General features: G+C 50.1%; 1 protein-coding gene across 6 annotated transcripts in view; it reads left to right on the top strand.

The window, feature by feature from the left end:
* Positions 1-18,999, top strand: part of LOC124040455 (protein jagged-1b-like) — a 210,334-nt gene that overhangs the window by 168,756 nt on the left and 22,579 nt on the right. For 5 of the 6 annotated variants that reach the window (XM_046357673.1, XM_046357674.1, XM_046357672.1 and 2 more), the window contains exons 20-24: positions 3,057-3,142; positions 6,044-6,157; positions 11,447-11,556; positions 13,940-14,197; positions 17,392-17,523. In XM_046357673.1, the coding sequence (XP_046213629.1) occupies positions 3,057-3,142; positions 6,044-6,157; positions 11,447-11,556; positions 13,940-14,197; positions 17,392-17,523 (700 nt within the window). The remainder of the gene's footprint in view (positions 1-3,056; positions 3,143-6,043; positions 6,158-11,446; positions 11,557-13,939; positions 14,198-17,391; positions 17,524-18,999) is intronic. The other variant, XM_046357676.1, reaches the window with a different exon arrangement.

Below are 18,999 nucleotides of genomic sequence, written 5' to 3'. Positions count from 1 at the left end.
TTATGGTAGTACTGGTTATGGTAGTACTGTTTATGGTAGTACTGGTTATGGTATTACTGTTTATGGTAGTACTAGTTATGGTAGTACTGGTTATGGTATTACTGGTTATGGTAGTACTGGTTATGGTATTACTGGTTATGGTAGTACTGGTTATGGTAGTACTAGTTATTGTAGTACTTGTTATGGTAGTACTGGTTATGGTATTACTGGTTATGGTAGTACTGGTTATGGTATTACTGGTTATGGTAGTACTGGTTATGGTAGTACTGGTTATGGTATTACTGGTTATGGTAGCACTAGTTATGGTAGTACTAGTAATTGTTGTACTGGTTATGGTGGTCCTTCTGTAGCTCAGTTGGTAGAGCATGGCGCTTGTAACGCCAGGGTAGTGGGTTCGATTCCCGGGACCACCCATTCGTAGAATGTATGCACACATGACTGTAAGTCGCTTTGGATAAAAGCGTCTGCTAAATGGCATATATTATTATTATTATTATATATTATTATATATTATGGTAGTACTGGTTATGGTATTACTGGTTATGGTATTACTGTTTATGGTAGTACTAGTTATGTACTAGTTATGGTAGTACTAGTAATTGTAGTACTGGTTATGGTATTACTGTTTATGGTAGTACTGTTTATGGTAGTACTGGTTATGGTATTACTGGTTATGGTAGTACTAGTTATGGTAGTACTAGTTAGTGTAGTACTTGTTATGGTAGTACTGGTTATGGTATTACTGGTTATGGTTGTACTAGTTATGGTAGTACTAGTATTATTCCTAGTTTGAATAATGTCCCAAATTGCACCCTATTCCCTGCAGAGTACACTACTTTAGACCAGGGCCCATAGGGTTCTATGTAGAGGATAAGGGTGTCTAAGAGACTTCAGTTTGACCAAGATGTTTTGATGTTGTTCTGAGACTGAACCCTCTCTCTCTCGGTCTCTCTCCCTCCTCTCCTCTCACCCCTCCTATCTCACTTCTCTTTTCTCACCTCTTCTCTCCTCTCCTCCCTCCTCCCCTCTCACCCTCCTCTCCTCCCTCCTCTTCTCTCCTCCCTCCTCCCCTCTTTTCCCTCCTCCCCTCTCACCCCTTCTCTCCTCTCACCCCTCCTCTCCTCTCCTCTCCCCCTCCTATCTCACTTCTCTTTTCTCACCCCTCCTCCCCTCTCACCCCTCCTCCCCTCTCACCCCTCTTCCCCTCTCACCCCTCCTCTCCCCCTCCTCCACCCCTCATCTCCTCTCCCCCCTCTCACCCCTCTCACCCGTTCTCCCCTCTCACCCCTTCTCTCCTCTCCCCTCATCCCCTCTCACCCCTCCTCCCTCTCACCCCTTCTCCCCTCTCACCCCTTCTCCCCTCTCACCCCTTCTCCTCTCACCCCTTCTCTCCTCTCACCCCTTCTCTCCTCTCACCCCTTCTCTCCTCTCACCCCTTCTCTCCTCTCACCCCTTCTCTCCTCTCCCCCTCCTCCCCTCTCACCCCTCATCTCCTCTCCTCCCTTCTCCCCTCTCCCCCTTCTCCCCTCTCCCCTTCTCCCCTCTCCCCTTCTCCCCTCTCCTCCTTCTCCCCTCTCCTCCCTTCTCACCCCTTCTCCCCTCTCACCCCTCATCTCCTCTCCTCCCTCCTCCCCTCTCCCCCTTCTCCCCTCTCCTCCCTTCTCTCCTCCCTCCTCCCCTCTCAACCCTCCTCTCCTCCCTCCTCCCTCTCCCTCTCCTCCCTCCTCCCTCTCCTCCTCCTCCTCTCCTCCCTCCTCCCCTCTCCTCCCCCTCCTCCCCTCCCTCCCTCCTCCCCTCTCCTCTCGTCCCTCCTCCCCTCTCGTCCCTCCTCCCCTCTCACCCCTCATCTCCCCTCCTCCCTCCTCCCCCTCTCCCCCTTCTCCCCTCTCCTCCCTTCTCTCCCTCCCTCCTCCCCTCTCAACCCTCCTCTCCTCCCTCCTCCCCTCTCCTCTCGTCCCTCCTCCCCTCTTGTCCCTCCTCTCCTCTCGTCCCTCCTCTCCCTCCCTCTCTCACCCCTCATCTCCTCTCCTCCCTCCTCTCCTCCCTCCCTCCCTCTCCTCCCTCCCTCCTCTCCTCCCTCCCACCCCTCCTCCCCTCTCACCCCTCATCTCCTCTCCTCCCTCCTCTCCTCCCTCCTCCCCTCCCCTCTCACCCCTCATCTCCTCTCCTCCCTCCTGTCCTCCCTCCTCCCCTCTCCGTCCCTCCTCCCCTCTCCTCCCTCCTCCCCTCTCCCTCCTCCTCCTCCTCCCTCCCTCCTCCTCCCCTCCTCTCGTCCCTCCTCCCCTCTCCTCTCGTCCCTCCTCCCCTCTCGTCCCTCCTCTCCTCTCCTCCCTCCTCTCCTCCCTCCTCCCCCTCTTCCCCTCTCGTCCCTCCTCTCCTCCCTCCTCCCTTCTCCTCTCTCCTCTCGTCCCTCCCCTCCTCCCCTCTCCTCTCTCCCTCTCCTCTCTCCTCTCCTCCCTCCTCCCTTCTCCTCTCTCCTCTCGTCCCTCCCCTCCTCCCCTCTCCTCTCTCCTCTCGTCCCTCCTCTCCTCCCTTCTCTCCTCTCCTCCCTTCTCTCCTCCCTCCTCCCCTCTCAACCCTCCTCTCCTCCCTCCTCCCCTCTCCTCTCTCCTCTTCCTCTCCTCCCCCTTCTCCCCTCTCCTCCCTTCTCTCCTCCCTCCTCCCCTCTCAACCCTCCTCTCCTCCCTCCTCCCTCCTCCCCTCCCTCTCCTCCCTCTTCCTCTCCTCCTCCTCTCCTCCTCCTCTCCCTCCCCCTCCTCCCCTCTCCTCTCGTCCCTCCTCCCTCCTCCCTCCTCCCCCTCTCGTCCCCCTCCTCCCCTCTCCTCCCTCCTCCCCTCTCCTCTCCCCTCTCCTCCCCTCTCCTCTCTCCTCTCCTCCCTTCTCCCCTCTCAACCCTCCTCTCCTCCCTCCTCCCCTCTCCTCCCTCCTCTCCTCCCTCCTCCCTCTCCTCCCTCCTCTCCTCTCCTCCCTCCTCCCCTCTCACCCCTCATCTCCTCTCCTCCCTCCTCTCCTCCCTCCTCCCCTCTCCTCTCTCCTCTTCCTCTCCTCCTCTCCAGTTATAACAGTGGGACCTGTGTGGATGGTGATAACTGGTATCGATGTGAGTGCACACCAGGGTTCGCTGGGCCAGACTGCAGGATCAGTACGTATTAACATGGACTCTCCCTCCTCATCCACCCACTCTGGCTGAGCCTTAAGTTAGTGACTGGGTCTGGGCTGGGGCAGAGGAGAAGGGACAGTCACTTACACGGCCAGATCTCCCTCTGCAGGTGATTAAACAGCCAGGTCTCTCTCTCTGCAGGTGATTAAACAGCCAGGTCTCCCTCTGCAGGTGATTAAACAGCCAGGTCTCTCTCTCTGCAGGTGATTAAACAGCCAGGTCTCTCTCTGCAGGTGATTAAACAGCCAGGTCTCTCTCTGCAGGTGATTAAACAGCCAGGTCTCTCTCTGCAGGTGATTAAACAGCCAGGTCTCTCTCTGCAGGTGATTAAACAGCCAGGTCTCTCTCTCTGCAGGTGATTAAACAGCCAGGTCTCTCTCTCTGCAGGTGATTCAACAGCCAGGTCTCTCTCTCTGCAGGTGATTAAACAGCCAGGTCTCTCTCTGCAGGTGATTAAACAGCCAGGTCTCTCTCTCTGCAGGTGATTAAACAGCCAGGTCTCTCTCTCTGCAGGTGATTACACGGCCAGGTCTCTCTCTCTGCAGGTGATTAAACAGCCAGGTCTCTCTCTACAGGTGTTTAAACAGGCAGGTCTCTCTCTCTGCAGGTGATTAAACAGCCAGGTCTCTCTCTGCAGGTGATTAAACAGCCAGGTCTCTCTCTGCAGGTGATTAAACAGCCAGGTCTCTCTCTGCAGGTGATTAAACAGCCAGGTCTCTCTCTCTCTGCAGGTGATTAAACAGCCAGGTCTCTCTCTGCAGGTGATTAAACAGCCAGGTCTCTCTCTGCAGGTGATTAAACAGCCAGGTCTCTCTCTCTCTGCAGGTGATTAAACAGCCAGGTCTCTCTCTGCAGGTGATTAAACAGCCAGGTCTCTCTCTGCAGGTGATTAAACAGCCAGGTCTCTTTCTGCAGGTGATTAAACAGCCAGGTCTCTCTCTGCAGGTGATTAAACAGCCAGGTCTCTCTCTGCAGGTGATTAAACAGCCAGGTCTCTCTCTGCAGGTGATTAAACAGCCAGGTCTCTCTCTCTACAGGTGATTAAACAGCCAGGTCTCTCTCTCTCTACAGGTGATTAAACAGCCAGGTCTCTCTCTCTCTGCAGGTGATTAAACAGCCAGGTCTCTCTCTCTGCAGGTGATTCAACAGCCAGGTATCTCTCTCTGCAGGTGACTAAACAGCCAGGTCTCTCTCGCAGGTGATTAAACTCTGAGGCTCTGGGGCGCTCTGAGGCTCTGGGGCACTCTGAGGATCTGGGACGCTCTGGGGCGCTCTGAGGTTCTGGGGCACTCTGGGGCGCTCTGAGGCTCTGGGGCGCTCTGAGGCTCTGGGACTCTCTGTGGCTCTGGGACTCTCTGTGGCTCTGGGACGCTTTGAGGCTCTGGGACGCTCTGAGGCTCTGAGGCGCTTTGAGGATCTAGGACGCTCTGAGGATCTGGGGCACTCTGGGGCGCTCTGAGGCTCTGGGGCGCTCTGAGGATCTGGGACGCTCTGAGGCTCTGGGCGCGCTCTGAGGCTCTGGGGCGCTCTGAGGATCTGGGGCACTGTGGGGCGCTCTGAGGCTCTGGGACGCTCTGAGGCTCTGGGACGCTCTGAGGCTCTGGGGCGCTCTGAGGCTCTGGGACGCTCTGAGGCTCTGGGGCGCTCTGAGGCTCTGGGACGCTCTGAGGCACTGGGGCGCTCTGAGGATCTGGGACGCTCTGAGGCTCTGGGGCGCTCTGAGGATCTGGGGCACTCTGGGGCGCTCTGAGGATCTGGGGCACTCTGGGGCGCTCTGAGGCTCTGGGGCGCTCTGAGGATCTGGGGCGCTCTGAGGCTCTGGTGCGCTCTGGGGGCGCTCTGAGGCTCTGGTGCGCTCTGGGGGCGCTCTGAGGCTCTGGGGCGCTCTGAGGCTCTGGGGCGCTCTGAGGCTCTGGGGCGCTCTGAGGCTCTGGTGCGCTCTGGGGGCGCTCTGAGGCTCTGGGGCGCTCTGAGGCTCTGGGGGGCGCTCTGAGGCTCTGGGGTGCTCTGGGGGCGCTCTGAGGCTCTGGGGCGCTCTGGGGGCGCTCTGAGGCTCTGGGGCGCTCTGGGGGGACGCTCTGAGGCTCTGGGACGCTCTGAGGCACTGGGGCGCTCTGAGGCACTGGGACGCTCTGAGGATCTGGGACGCTCTGAGGCTCTGGGGCGCTCTGGGGGGGCGCTCTGAGGCTCTGGGCTCTGGGGCGCTCTGGGGGGGCGCTCTGAGGCTCTGGGGGGCGCTCTGCGCTCTGAGGCTCTGGTGGGGCGCTCTGAGGGGGGCGCTCTGGGGCGCTCTGAGGCTCTGGTGCGCTCTGGGGGCGCTCTGAGGCTCTGGTACGCTCTGGGGCGCTCTGAGCCTCTGGGGCGCTCTGGGGGCGCTCTGAGGCTCTGGTGTGTTCTGGGGGCGCTCTGAGGATCTGGGTGCGCTCTGGGGCGCTCTGGGGAGCTCTGAGGCTCTGCAGCACCGGCCTGAGGAGTCACTACAGTCCCTGGTTCAAATCCAACCTGTATCACATCCGGCCGTGATTGGGAGTCCCATAGGGCGACGCACAATTGGCACAGCGTCTTCCAGGTTTAGCCAGGGTAGGCCGTCGTTGCGAAATAAGAATTTGTTCTTTACTGACTAGTTATATAAAGGTTGAAAAACGTGTGTGTTGCAGAGACTGTGAGAATTTGATGATCAGTCCAAAAAATCTCAATTCAAAAGTGTGTCGTTAAAGGCTTAATGTCAAACGTAATTGGATCGTTCCTGACTGCTATAATGTGTGTGTGTGTGTGTGTGTGTGTGTGTGTGTGTGTGTGTGTGTGTGTGTGTGTGTGTGTGTGTGTGTGTGTGTGTGTGTGTGTGTGTGTGTGTGTGTGTGTGTGTGTGTGTGTGTGTGTCAGATATCAACGAATGCCAGTCCTCGTCGTGTGTGTTTGGTGCTACCTGTGTTGATGAAATCAATGGCTTCCACTGCCTGTGTCCCCAAGACAGATCAGGACCACGTTGTCAGGATGGTAAGGATCTCCTCTGAAAACACGAGCTCACGATCTCTCTATGTCATAGGATCTCTGAAAACACGAGATCACGATCTCTCTATGTCATGGATCCTGAAAACGTTGTCAGGATGGTCTCTCTATGTCATGGATCTCTGAAAACACGAGCTCACGATCTCTCTATGTCATAGGATCTCTGAAAACACGAGCTCACAATCTCTCTGTCATAGGATCTCTGAAAACACGAGCTCACGATCTCTATGTCATAGGATCTCTGAAAACACGAGCTCACGATCTCTCTATGTCATGGGATCTCTGAAAACACGAGCTCACGATCTCTCTATGTCATAGGATCTCTGAAAACACGAGCTCACAATCTCTCTGTCATAGGATCTCTGAAAACACGAGCTCACGATCTCTCTATGTCATAGGATCTCTGAAAACACGAGCTCACGATCTCTCCATGTCATAGGATCTCTGAAAACATGATCTCTCTATGTCATAGGATCTCTGAAAACACTATATCTCTGTCATAGGATCTCTGAAAACACGATATCTCTATGTCATAGGATCTCTGAAAACACGATCTCTCTGTCATAGGATCTCTGAAAACACGATCTCTCTGTCATAGGATCTCTGAAAACACGATATCTCTACACGATATCTCTATGTCATCTCTGAAAACACGATGTCATAGGATCTCTGAAAACACGATCTCTCTATGTCATAGGATCTCTGAAAACACGATCTCTCTGTCATAGGATCTCTGAAAACACGATCTCTCTGTCATAGGATCTCTGAAAACACGATCTCTCTGTCATAGGATCTCTGAAAACACGATCTCTCTGTCATTTGAAATGATTTTACTGTTATAATATATTTTTATTTCTTTACAACAACAAAGAAAATCACTTTTGCTCTACTCTCTTGACCAATCAGAATGATCCAAAATGCCACAACAGCAGACTGATATTCCGGGACCTTTTGGCTAACCGTAGGCTAGGCTGACAGCAGGCGGTGAAAGAGAAGTCTGATGTTAGCCATCGTTATTCTGTAGAACTGATTCTGTTTCCAAACTGTGGGTTTTGCATTGATCTGTGTCTGGTCTTGTTCTCCATTGGTGCCTGTTTTATAATGGCTATTTGAAGTGGGGAAAATAGTGTCGTCAGGGCTCAGCGGAGGGATAAATGCACTATGATAGTAAAATGCCTTTTCATGTAAAACACAACCCACAGCCAGGCCTGGAGGAAGGAGGTACACAACCCATAGCCAGGAGGCAGGAGGTACACAACCCATAGCCAGGTGGCAGGAGGTACACAACCCATAGCCTGGTGGCAGGAGGTACACAACCCATAGCCAGGAGGTACACAACCCATATCCAGGAGGAACACAACCCATAGCCAGGAGGCAGGAGGTACACAACCCATAGCCAGGTGGCAGGAGGTACACAACCCATAGCCAGGAGGTACACAACCCATAGCCAGGAGGTACACAACTCATAGCCAGGAGCCAGGAGGTACACAACCCATGGCCAGGAGGCAGTGTGAACACAACCCATAGCCAGGAGGTACACACCCCATAGCCAGGAGGTGCACACCCCATAGCCAGGAGGTACACAACCCATAGCCAGGAGGTACACAACCCATAGCCAGGTGGCAGGAGGTACACAATCCATAGCCAGGAGGTACACAACCCATAGCCAGGAGGTACACAACCCATAGCCAGGAGGTACACAACCCATAGCCAGGAGGTACACAACCCATAGCCAGGAGGTACACAACCCATAGCCAGGAGGTACACAACCCATAGCCAGGTGGTACACAACCCATAGCCAGGTGGCAGGAGGTACACAATCCATAGCCAGGAGGTACACAACCCATAGCCAGGAGGCAGGAGGTACACAACCCATAGCCAGGAGGTGCACACCCCATAGCCAGGAGGTGCACAACCCATAGCCAGGAGGTGCACAACCCATAGCCAGGAGGTACACAACCCATAGCCAGGAGGTACACAACCCATAGCCAGGTGGCAGGAGGTACACAACCCATAGCCAGGAGGTACACAACCCATAGCCAGGAGGTACACAACCCATAGCCAGGTGGCAGGAGGTACACAACCCATAGCCAGGAGGTACACAACCCATAGCCAGGAGGTACACAACCCATAGCCAGGAGGTACACAACCCATAGCCAGGAGGTACACAACCCATAGCCAGGTGGCAGGAGGTACACAACCCATAGCCAGGAGGTACACAACCCATAGCCAGGTGGCAGGATTTACACAACCCATAGCCAGGAGGGAGGTACACAACCCATAGCCCATAGCCAGGAGGTACACAACCCATAGCCAGGTGGCAGGAGGTACACAACCCATAGCCAGGAGGTACACAACCCATAGCCAGGTGGCAGGATTTACACAACCCATAGCCAGGTGGCAGGAGGTACACAACCCATAGCCAGGAGGTACACAACCCATAGCCAGGAGGTACACAACCCATAGCCAGGAGGTACACAACCCATAGCCAGGAGGCAGGAGGTATACAACCCATAGCCAGGAGGTACACAACCCATAGCCAGGAGGTGCACACCCCATAGCCAGGAGGTGCACACCCCATAGCCAGGAGGTGCACAACCCATAGCCAGGAGGTACACAACCCATAGCCAGGAGGTACACAACCCATAGCCAGGTGGCAGGAGGTACACAACCCATAGCCAGGAGGTACACAACCCATAGCCAGGTGGCAGGAGTAACTCTGCAAGGGGGCATCAGAAATTATTTAGGGGGCGTCAGAAATGATTTAGGGGGCATCAGAAATTATTTAGGGGGCATCAGAAATGATTTAGGGGGCATCAGAAATGATTTAGGGGGCGTCAGAAATGATTTAGGGGGCGTCAGAAATGATTTAGGGGGCGTCAGAAATGATTTAGGGGGCGTCAGAAATGATTTAGGGGGTGTCAGAAATGATTAAGGGGTGTCAGAAATGATTAAGGGGGCGTCAGAAATGATTAAGGGGCGTCAGAAATGATTAAGGCGGCGTCAAAAATATTTTAGGGGGAGTCAGAAATGATTAAGGGGGCGTCAGAAATTATTAAGGGGGCACAACTATTTTAGCTTGCTGATAATACAGGATTGATCATAATCCATTCCACACAATGTATTCACAGCCCGGCTGTCTCAAGATACAGTGCCTTGCCAAAGTATTCGGCCCCCTTGAACTTTGCGACCTTTTGCCACATTTCAGGCTTCAAACATAAAAATATAAAACTGTATTTTTTTGTGAAGAATCAACAACAAGTGGGACACAATCATGAAGTGGAACGACATTTATTGGATATTTAAAAAAAAATATATAAAAAAAACTGAAAAATTGGGCGTGCAAAATTATTCAGCCCCTTTACATTCAGTGCAGCAAACTCTCTCCGGAAGTTCAGTGAGGATCTCTGAATGATCCAATGTTGACCTAAATGACTAATGATGACAAATACAATCCACCTGTGTGTAATCAAGTCTCCGTATAAATGCACCTGCACTGTGATAGTCTCAGAGGTCTGTTAAAAGTGCAGAGAGCATCATGAAGAACAAGGAACACACCAGGAAGATCCGAGATACTGTTGTGAAGAAGTTTAAAGCTGGATTTGGATACAAAAAGATTTCCCAAGCTTTAAACATCTCAAGGAGCACTGTGCAAGCGATAATATTGAACTGGAAGGAGTATCAGACCACTGCAAATCTACCAAGACCTGGCCGTCCCTCTAAACTTTCAGCTCATACAAGGAGAAGACTGATCAGAGATGCAGCCAAGAGGCCCATGATCACTCTGGATGAACTGCAGAGATCTACAGCTGAGGTGGGAGACTCTGTCCATAGGACAACAATCAGTCGTATATTGCACAAATCTGGCCTTTATGGAAGAGTGGCAAGAAGAAAGCCATTTCTTAAAGATATCCATAAAAAGTGTCATTTAAAGTTTGCCACAAGCCACCTGGGAGACACACCAAACATGTGGAAGAATGTGCTCTGGTCAGATGAAACCAAAATGGAACTTTTTGGCAACAATGCAAAACGTTATGTTTGGCGTAAAAGCAACACAGCTCATCACCCTGAACACACCATCCCCACTGTCAAACATGGTGGTGGCAGCATAATGGTTTGGGCCTGCTTTTCTTCAGCAGGGACAGGGAAGATGGTTAAAATTGATGGGAAGATGGATGGAGCCAAATACAGGACCATTCTGGAAGAAAACCTGATGGAGTCTGCAAAAGACCTGAGACTGGGACGGAGATTTGTCTTCCAACAAGACAATGATCCAAAACATAAAGCAAAATCTACACTGGAATGGTTCAAAAATAAACATATCCAGGTGTTAGAATGGCCAAGTCAAAGTCCAGACCTGAATCCAATCGAGAATCTGTGGAAAGAACTGAAAACTGCTGTTCACAAATGCTCTCCATCCAACCTCACTGAGCTCGAGCTGTTTTGCAAGGAGGAATGGGAAAAAAATTCAGTCTCTCGATGTGCAAAACTGATAGAGACATACCCCAAGCGACTTACAGCTGTAATCGCAGCAAAAGGTGGCGCTACAAAGTATTAACTTCAGGGGGCTGAATAATTTTGCATGCCCAGTTTTTGATTTGTTAAAAAAGTTTGAAATATCCAGTAAATGTCGTTCCACTTCAAGATTGTGTCCCACTTGTTGTTGATTCTTCACAAAAAAATACAGTTTTTTATCTTTATGTTTGACGCCTGAAATTTGGCAAAAGGTCGCAAAGTTCAAGGGGGCCGAATACTTTCGCAAGGCACTGTATCAGGCTGCTGCACCGCTTTACAAACATGGACAAATCATAACCATCTGGAGAAATGACATGTTATGACAACACTACACAGCTACATGCACAATACCCGTCAATGCAGTGCTGAATATATGCTAATTACCGTATAATTCAGTCTCTCTCGTCTCTCTCTCTCTTTCAGTCTCTCTCAGTCACTCTCTCTTTCAGTCTCTCTCTGTCTCTCTCTCTTTCAGTCTCTCGCTCTTTCAGTCACTCTCTCATGCTCTCACACTCACCACTCACTCTCTCACACTCGGTGTCTCTCTCACACACACACACACTCACTCTCTCCCACTCGGTGTGGCACTCACGCACACACACACACACACACACACACACACACACACACACACACACACACACACACACACACACACACACACACACACACACACACACACACACACACACACACACACACACACACACACACACACAGTCAGTAGAGATGACATGTAAGTATTTTGTATGTGTGTTCCAGTGACAGGGAGACCGTGCTCAGGGAACAGTCGTGTCATTCCTGATTTAGCCAAGTGGGATGAGGACTGCAACACCTGCCGGTGCTTTAATGGGAAGGTTGTCTGTACTCGAGTACGTATCTAATCCCTTACCTTTACCTTGTTAACAAACTATAAACTCTTACCTTTACCTTGTTAACAAACTATAAACTCTTACCTTTACCTTGTTAACAAACTATAAACTCTTACCTTTACCTTGTTAACAAACTATAAACTCTTACCTTTACCTTGTTAACAAACTATAAACTCTTACCTTTACCTTGTTAACAAACTATAGACTCTTACCTTTACCTTGTTAACAAACTATAAACTCTTACCTTTACCTTGTTAACAAACTATAAACTCTTACCTTTACCTTGTTAACAAACTATTAACTCTTACCTTTACCTTGTTAACAAACTATAAACTCTTACCTTTACCTTGTTAACAAACTATAGTTCTGGCAATTCGGTTAGGGCATCTACTTTGTGTGTGACACAAGTCATGTATCCAACATTTGTTTACAGACAGATTATTTCACTTACAATTCACTGTATCACAATTCCAGTGGGTCAGACGGTTACAAACACTAAGTTGACTGTCCCTTTAAACAGCTTGGAAAATTCCAGAAAATGATGTCATGGCTTTAGAAGCTTCTGATAGGCTAATTGACATAATTTGAGTCAATTGGAAGTGTACCTGTGGATGTATTTCAAGGCCTACCTTCAAACTCAGTGCCTCTTTGCTTGACATCATGGGAAAATCAAAAGAAATCAGCCAAGACCTCAGAATAAAATTGTAGACCTCCACAAGTCTGGTTCACCCTTGGGAGCAATTTCCAAATGCCAGAAGGTACCAGGTTCATCTGTACAAACAATAGTACGCAAGTATAAACACAATGAGACCACGCAGCCGTCATACCTCTCAGGAAGGAGACGAGTTCTGTCTTGTAGAGATGAACGTACTTTGCGAAAAGTGCAAATCAATCCCAGAACAACTGCACAGGACCTTGTGACGATGCTGGAGGAAACAGGTACAGAAGTATCTATATCCACAGTAGAACGAGTCCTATATCGACATAACCTGAAACGCCGCTCAGCAAGGAAGAAGCCACTGCTCCAAAACTGCCATAAAAAAAGCCAGACTACGGTTTGCGACTGCACATGGGGACAAAGATCGTACTTTTTGGAGAAATGTCCTCTGGTCTGATGAAAGAAAAATAGAACTGTTTGGCCATAATGACCATCGTTATATTTGGAGGAAAAAAGGGGAGGCTTGCAAGCCGAAGAACACCATCCCAACCTTGAAGCACGGGGGTGGCAGCATCATGTTGTGGAGGTGCTTTGCTGCAGGAGGGACTGGTGCACTTCACAAAATAGTCTGTGAAAAATGATGCGGATATATTGAAGCAACATCTCAAGACATCAGTCAGGAAGTTAAAGCTTGGTCGCAAATGGGTCTTCCAAATGGACAATGACCCCAAGCATATTTCCAATATCAAGGTATTGGAGTGGCCATCACAAAGCCCTGACCTCCATCATATAGCAAATGTGTGGTCAGAACTGAAAATGTGCGTGTGAGCAAGAAGGCCTACAAACCTGACTCATTTACTGTCAGTAGGAATGGGTCAAAATTTACCCAACTTATTGTGGGAAGCTTGTGGAAGGCTACCCGAAATGTTTGACCCAAGTTAAACTATTTAAGGCAATGCTACCAAATACTAATTGAGTGTATGTAAACTTCTGACCCACTGGGAATGTGATGAAAGAAATAAAAGTTTAAATAAATCATGCTCTCTACTCTTCTATTCTTCTGACATTTCACATTCTTAAAATAAGTGTGTGATCCTAACTGACCTGAGACAGGGATTTTTTTATTAGGATGTCAGGAATTGTGAAAAACTAAGTTTAAATGTATTTGCCTAAGGTGTTATGTAAACTTCCGACTTCAACTGTAGATGTATCTTGGAGGGCTGCAATACTCTGCTACCTTTCCCAAAAAGTTCCAGGTTTTCCAGAAATCCTCATTAGAGTTCCCAGTTGGAGGATTCCTGAATTCAGGGGGGAATTATCAGGGAGGGAGCTGGGATTGGGATTCCTGGATTCAGAGGAGAATTATCAGGGAGGGAGCTGGGATTGGGATTCCTGGATTCAGAGGGGAATTATCAGGGAGGGAGCTGGGATTGGGATTCCTGGATTCAGAGGAGAATTATCAAGGAGGGAGCTGAGATTGGGATTCCTGGATTTCAGGGGGGAATTATCAGGGAGGGAGCTGGGATTGGGAATCCTGGATTTCAGGGGGGAATTATCAGGGAGGGAGCTGGGATTGGGAATCCTGGAAAACCTGGCAATGTTGGGAAAGTCACTGTAATTTTTTAACCCTGGTGTCTTGAATGTGTCTTTCCTGTATCTCACATTTAGATATTTTGGTTTTACAGACGTGATGTATTGATTGATTCTTTAATTGATTGATTTCAGATGTGGTGTGGTCTTAGGTCCTGCCGAGTCAGCGGTGGGGTTAAAGGCCACGGTAGCAGAGGAGGTGGGGTCGGGTGTCTGTCTGGTCAGAGCTGTGTACCAATCAGGGAGGAGCAGTGTTTCATCCGACCATGTCTGGGTCAGGGGGAGTGCCACCCCTCCTCCCCACCGCCCAACAAATGCCACCCCAGCTCCGGTTACCACGACAGCAGCTGTGCTAACGTAACACTTACGTTCACCAAAGATACCATGCCCAGGGTGAGTCAGAGTAGAGAGATTAATTTCCCTCTTTTCTTCCCTACTACCCTTCTACTCAGCAGCTCAGACACTCTCTAACCTATTCCATATAGTGCACTACTTTTGCCAAGGAAGCCAGAGATTGAGTTAAGGGGCTATTGGGTCACTTTCCCTTTCCTACTCCACCTTTCTGCTCTCAGTTTAGCCGGTAGGTCCCCCTCTCTCCTCTTCCTCTGGTCCCCCTCTCTCTTCATCCTCTGGTCCCCCTCTCTCCTCATTATCTGGTCCCCCTCTCTCCTCATTATCTGGTCCCCCTCTCTCCTCATCCTCTGGTCCCCCTCTCTCCTCATCCTCTGGTCCCCCTCTCTCCTCATCCTCATCCTCTGGTCCCCCTCTCTCCTCATCCTCTGGTCCCCCTCTCTCTCATCCTCTCATCCTCTGGTCCCCCTCTCTCCTCATCCTCTGGTCCCCCTCTCTCCTCATCCTCTGGTCCCCCTCTCTCTCCCTCTGGTCCCCCTCTCTCCTCATCCTCTGGTCCCCCTCTCTCTCATCCTCTGGTCCCCTCTCTCTTCATCCTCTGGTCCCCCTCTCTCTCCTCTGGTCCCCCTCATCCTCTGGTCCCCCTCATCCTCTCCTCATCCTCTGGTCCCCCTCTCTCTCCTCATCCTCTGGTCCCCCTCTCTCCTCATCCTCTGGTCCCCCTCTCTCCTCATCCTCTGGTCCCCCTCTCATCCTCTGGTCATCCTCTGGTCCCCCTCTCTCCTCATCCTCTGGTCCCCCTCTCTCCTCATCCTCTGGTCCCCCTCTCTCCTCATCCTCTGGTCCCCTCTCTCTCATTCATCCTCTGGTCCCCCTCTCTCCTCATCCTCTGGTCCCCCTCTCTCTTCATCCTCTGGTCCCCCTCTCTCTCCTCATCCTCTGGTCCCCCTCTCTCCTCATCCTCTGGTCCCCCTCTCTCTTCATCCTCTGGTCCCCTCTCTCTCCTCATCCTCTGGTCCTCTCTCTCCTCTGGTCCCCCTCTCCTTCATCCTCTGGTCCCCCTCTCTCTCTTCATCCTCTGGTCCCCTCTCTCTCTTCATCCTCTGGTCCCCCTTTCTCTTCATCCTCTGGTCCCCTGTCTCCTCATCCTCTGGTCCCCTCTCTGGTCCCCCTTTCTCTTCATCCTCTGGTCCCCCTGTCTCCTCATCCTCTGGTCCCCCTCTCTCTTCATCCTCTGGTCCCCCTCTCTCCTCATCCTCTGGTCCCCCTCTCTCCTCATCCTCTGGTCCCCCTCTCTCCATCCTCATCCTCTGGTCCCCCCCTCTCTCCTCATCCTCTGGTCCCCCTCTCTCCTCTCCCTCTGGTCCCCCTCTCTCTCTCATCCTCTGGTCCCCCTCTCTCCTCATCCTCTGGTCCCCCTCTCCTCATCCTCTGGTCCCCCTCTCTGTGCCTGTGCTTCGACACAGTCCTGCCTCTGAGCTCTACGGACATTTCCTTCAACCTCAAGGCTTGGTTTTTGCTCTGACATGCACTGTCAACAGTGGGACCTTATATAGACAGGTGTGAGCCTTAGCAAATCATGTCCATGAATTTAACACAGGTGGACTCCAATCCAAAGTTAAATAAATATTAATATTGGTGATATTTACAATGTGATTTGAATAGTTCTTCACTGGTTGACCTTTTCTTGTGGCAACAGGTCACAAATATTGCTGCTGTGATGGCACACTGTGGTTTTTCTCCCTGTAGATATGGGAGATTTTCAAGATTGGGTTTGTTTTCGGATTCTTTGTGGATCTGTGTAATCTGAGGGAAATATGTGTCTCTAATATGGTCATACATTGGGCAGGAGGTTAGGAAGTGCAGCTCAGTTTCCACCTCATTTTGTGGGCAGTGTGAACATAGCCTGTCTTCCTTTGAGAGCCATGTCTGCCCTATGCTGCCTTTCTCAATAGCAAGGCTATGCTCACTGAGTCTGTACATAGTCAAAGCTTTCCTTAATTTTGGGTCAGTCACAGTGGTCAGGTATTCTGCCACTGTGTACTCTCTGTTTAGGGTCAGTCACAGTTTAGGGTCAGTCACAGTGGTCAGGTATTCTGCCACTGTTTAGTACTCTCTCCCACTGTTTATTAGGGTCAGTCACAGTGGTCAGGTATTCTCCCACTGTGTATTCTCTGTTTAGGGACAAATAACATTCTAGTTTGCTCAGTTTTTGTTGATTCTTTCCAATGTGTCACGTAATTATCTTTTTGTTTTCTCATGAATTCGTTGGGTCTAATTTGGCTGCTGTCCTGGGGCTCTGTGGGGTGTGTTTGTGAACAGAGAACCAGCTTGCTTAGGGGACACTTCTCCAGGTTCATCTCTCTGTAGGTTATGGCTCTGTGGTGGAATGTGTGAGCATCGTTTCCTTTTAGGTGGTTGTAGAATTGAATAGCTTTTTTTGTGGATTTTGTTCATTAGTGGGTATCGGCCTAATTCTGCTCTGCATGCATTATTTGGTGTTTTACATTGTACAAAGAGGATATTTTTTCAGAATTCTGCTTGCAGAATCTTAATTTGGTGTTTGTCCAATTTGTGAATTCTTGGTTGGTGAGCGGACCTCACAACCATAAAGGGCAATGGGTTCTATAACTGATTCAACTATTTGAGTTCTGATGTTTTGGCAGAGTGCTGATGTTAGTCTCACTCCGTCTCCCTCTCTCTCTCCCTAACCATCTCTGTCTCTCTCTAACCCTCTCTCTCTCTAACACCCTCTCTCTCTCTAACCCTCTCTCTCTCTAACCCTCTCTCTCTCTAACCCTCTCTCTCTCTAACCCTCTCTCTCTAACCCTCTCTCTCTCTAACCCTCTCTCTCTCTCTATCCCTCTCTTTCTCTCTCTCTAACCCCCTCTCTCTCTCTAACCCTCTCTCTCTCTCTCTCTCTCTCTCTCTAACCCTCTCTCTCTAACCCTCTCTCTCTCTCTCTAACCCTCTCTTTCTCTCTCTAACCCTCTCTCTCTCTAACCCTCTCTCTCTCTCTCTCTCTCTCTCTCTCTAACCCTCTTTCTCTCTCTCTAACCCCTCTCTCTCTAACCCTCTCTCTCTCTCTCTCTCCCTCTCTCTCTCTCTCTCTCTCTCTCTCTCTCTCTAACCGTCTCTCTGTTTCCCTCTCTCTCTCTGTTTCTCTCTCGCTCTCTCTGTTTCTCTAACTCTCTCTGTTTCTCGCTCTCTCCCTCTCTCGCTATCTCTCTCTCCAGGGTCTGAGTATTGAGGCAGTGTGTAAGCAGCTGAGACAACTGTACGTGGTCAAGAATGTGTCCTCTGAGTATTCTGTTTCCATAACCTGTGACCCTTCAACCTCCGCCAGCAACGAGATCCATCTCAGCATCGTAAGTCACGTCCTGTCACGTGCGTGTACGTTTGTCAGGAGTTTGGGTTCAAGTGGACTGTAAGGAAAATGGAAAATAATGTATGCGAAGCTGGCATGCTTAACCCTCCCTTATCCTCAATACATCTAGTCTACAGTACTGAGCTCCTGACTCTAAAACCCAGTCTATACTCCCTGTATATTCTCTCTGAGGCATGGGCAAGGTGGTGTGTTTTTCATGTGTCACATGCGTAATAGTGTATATATATATATATATATATATATATATTTAATAGGGTAATAGTTACAGGGTCCGAGAATTGAACCCTGTGGCACCCCCATAGACTGCCAGAGGTCTGGACAACAGGCCCTCTGATCTGACACACTGAACTCTATCAGAGAAGTAGTTGGTGATTGACAGAGTCGAAAGCCTTGGCCAGGTCGATGAATACAGCTGCACAGTAATGTCTCTTATCGATGGTGGTTATGATATTGTTTAGGACCTTGGGTGTGGCCGAGGTGCACCCATGACCAGCTCTGAAACCAGATTGCATAGCAGAGAAGGTACGGTGGGATTCGAAATGGTCGGTGATCTGTTTGGCTTTCGAAGACCTTGGAAAGGCAGGGTAGAATAGATATAGGTCTGTAACAGTTTGGGTCTAGAGTGTCTCCCCCTTTGAAGAGGGGGATGACCGCGGCAGCTTTCCAATCTTTAGGAATCTCAGACGATACAAAAGAGAGGTTGAACAGACTGGTAATAGGGGTTGCAACAATGGCGGCGGATAATTTTAGGAAGAGAGGGTTCAGATTGTCTAGCCCCGCTGATTTATAGGGATCCAGATTCTGCAGCTCTTTCAGGACATCAGCTGTTTGGGTTTTGGTGAAGGAGAAGGGGGGGTTGGGCTTGGGCAAGTTGCTGCAGGGGGTGCTGAGATGTTGGCCGGGGTAGAGGTAGCCAGGTGGAAAGTGTTTCCAGCCGTAGAGAAATGTTTATTGAAATTCTGGATTATTGTAGATTTATTGCTGGTGACAGTGTTTCCTAGCCTCAGTGCAGTGGGCAGTTGGGAGGAGGTGCTCTTATTCTCCATGGACTTTACAGTGTTTCTTAGCCTCAGTGCAGTGGGCAGCTGGGAGGAGGTGCTCTTATTCTCCATGGACTTTACAGTGTCCCAGAACTTTTTGGAATTAGTGCTGCAGGATGAAAATTTCTGTTTGAAAAAGCTAGCCTTAGCTTTCCTAACTGACTGACTATATTGGTTCCTGACTTCCCTGAAAAGTTGCATATCGCATGGGTTATTCAAAGCTAGTGCAGAACGTCACAGGATGTTTTTGTGCTGATCTAGGGCAGTCATGTGTAGCTCTGTCCAGCTCTGTGGAGTGATGTGGAGCTCTGTTCAGTGATGTGGAGCTCTGTGGAGTGATGTGGAGTGATTTGGAGCTCTGTGGAGTGATTTGGAGCTCTGTGGAGTGATTTGGAGCTCTGTAGAGTGATTTGGAG

The sequence above is a fragment of the Oncorhynchus gorbuscha genome, linkage group LG07 (assembly GCF_021184085.1).
Source record: "Oncorhynchus gorbuscha isolate QuinsamMale2020 ecotype Even-year linkage group LG07, OgorEven_v1.0, whole genome shotgun sequence".
In the NCBI taxonomy this organism is placed as follows: domain Eukaryota; kingdom Metazoa; phylum Chordata; class Actinopteri; order Salmoniformes; family Salmonidae; genus Oncorhynchus; species Oncorhynchus gorbuscha.
The sequence above is the reverse complement of the archived record's forward strand: the minus strand, read 5'-3'. Positions and strand labels throughout refer to the sequence as shown.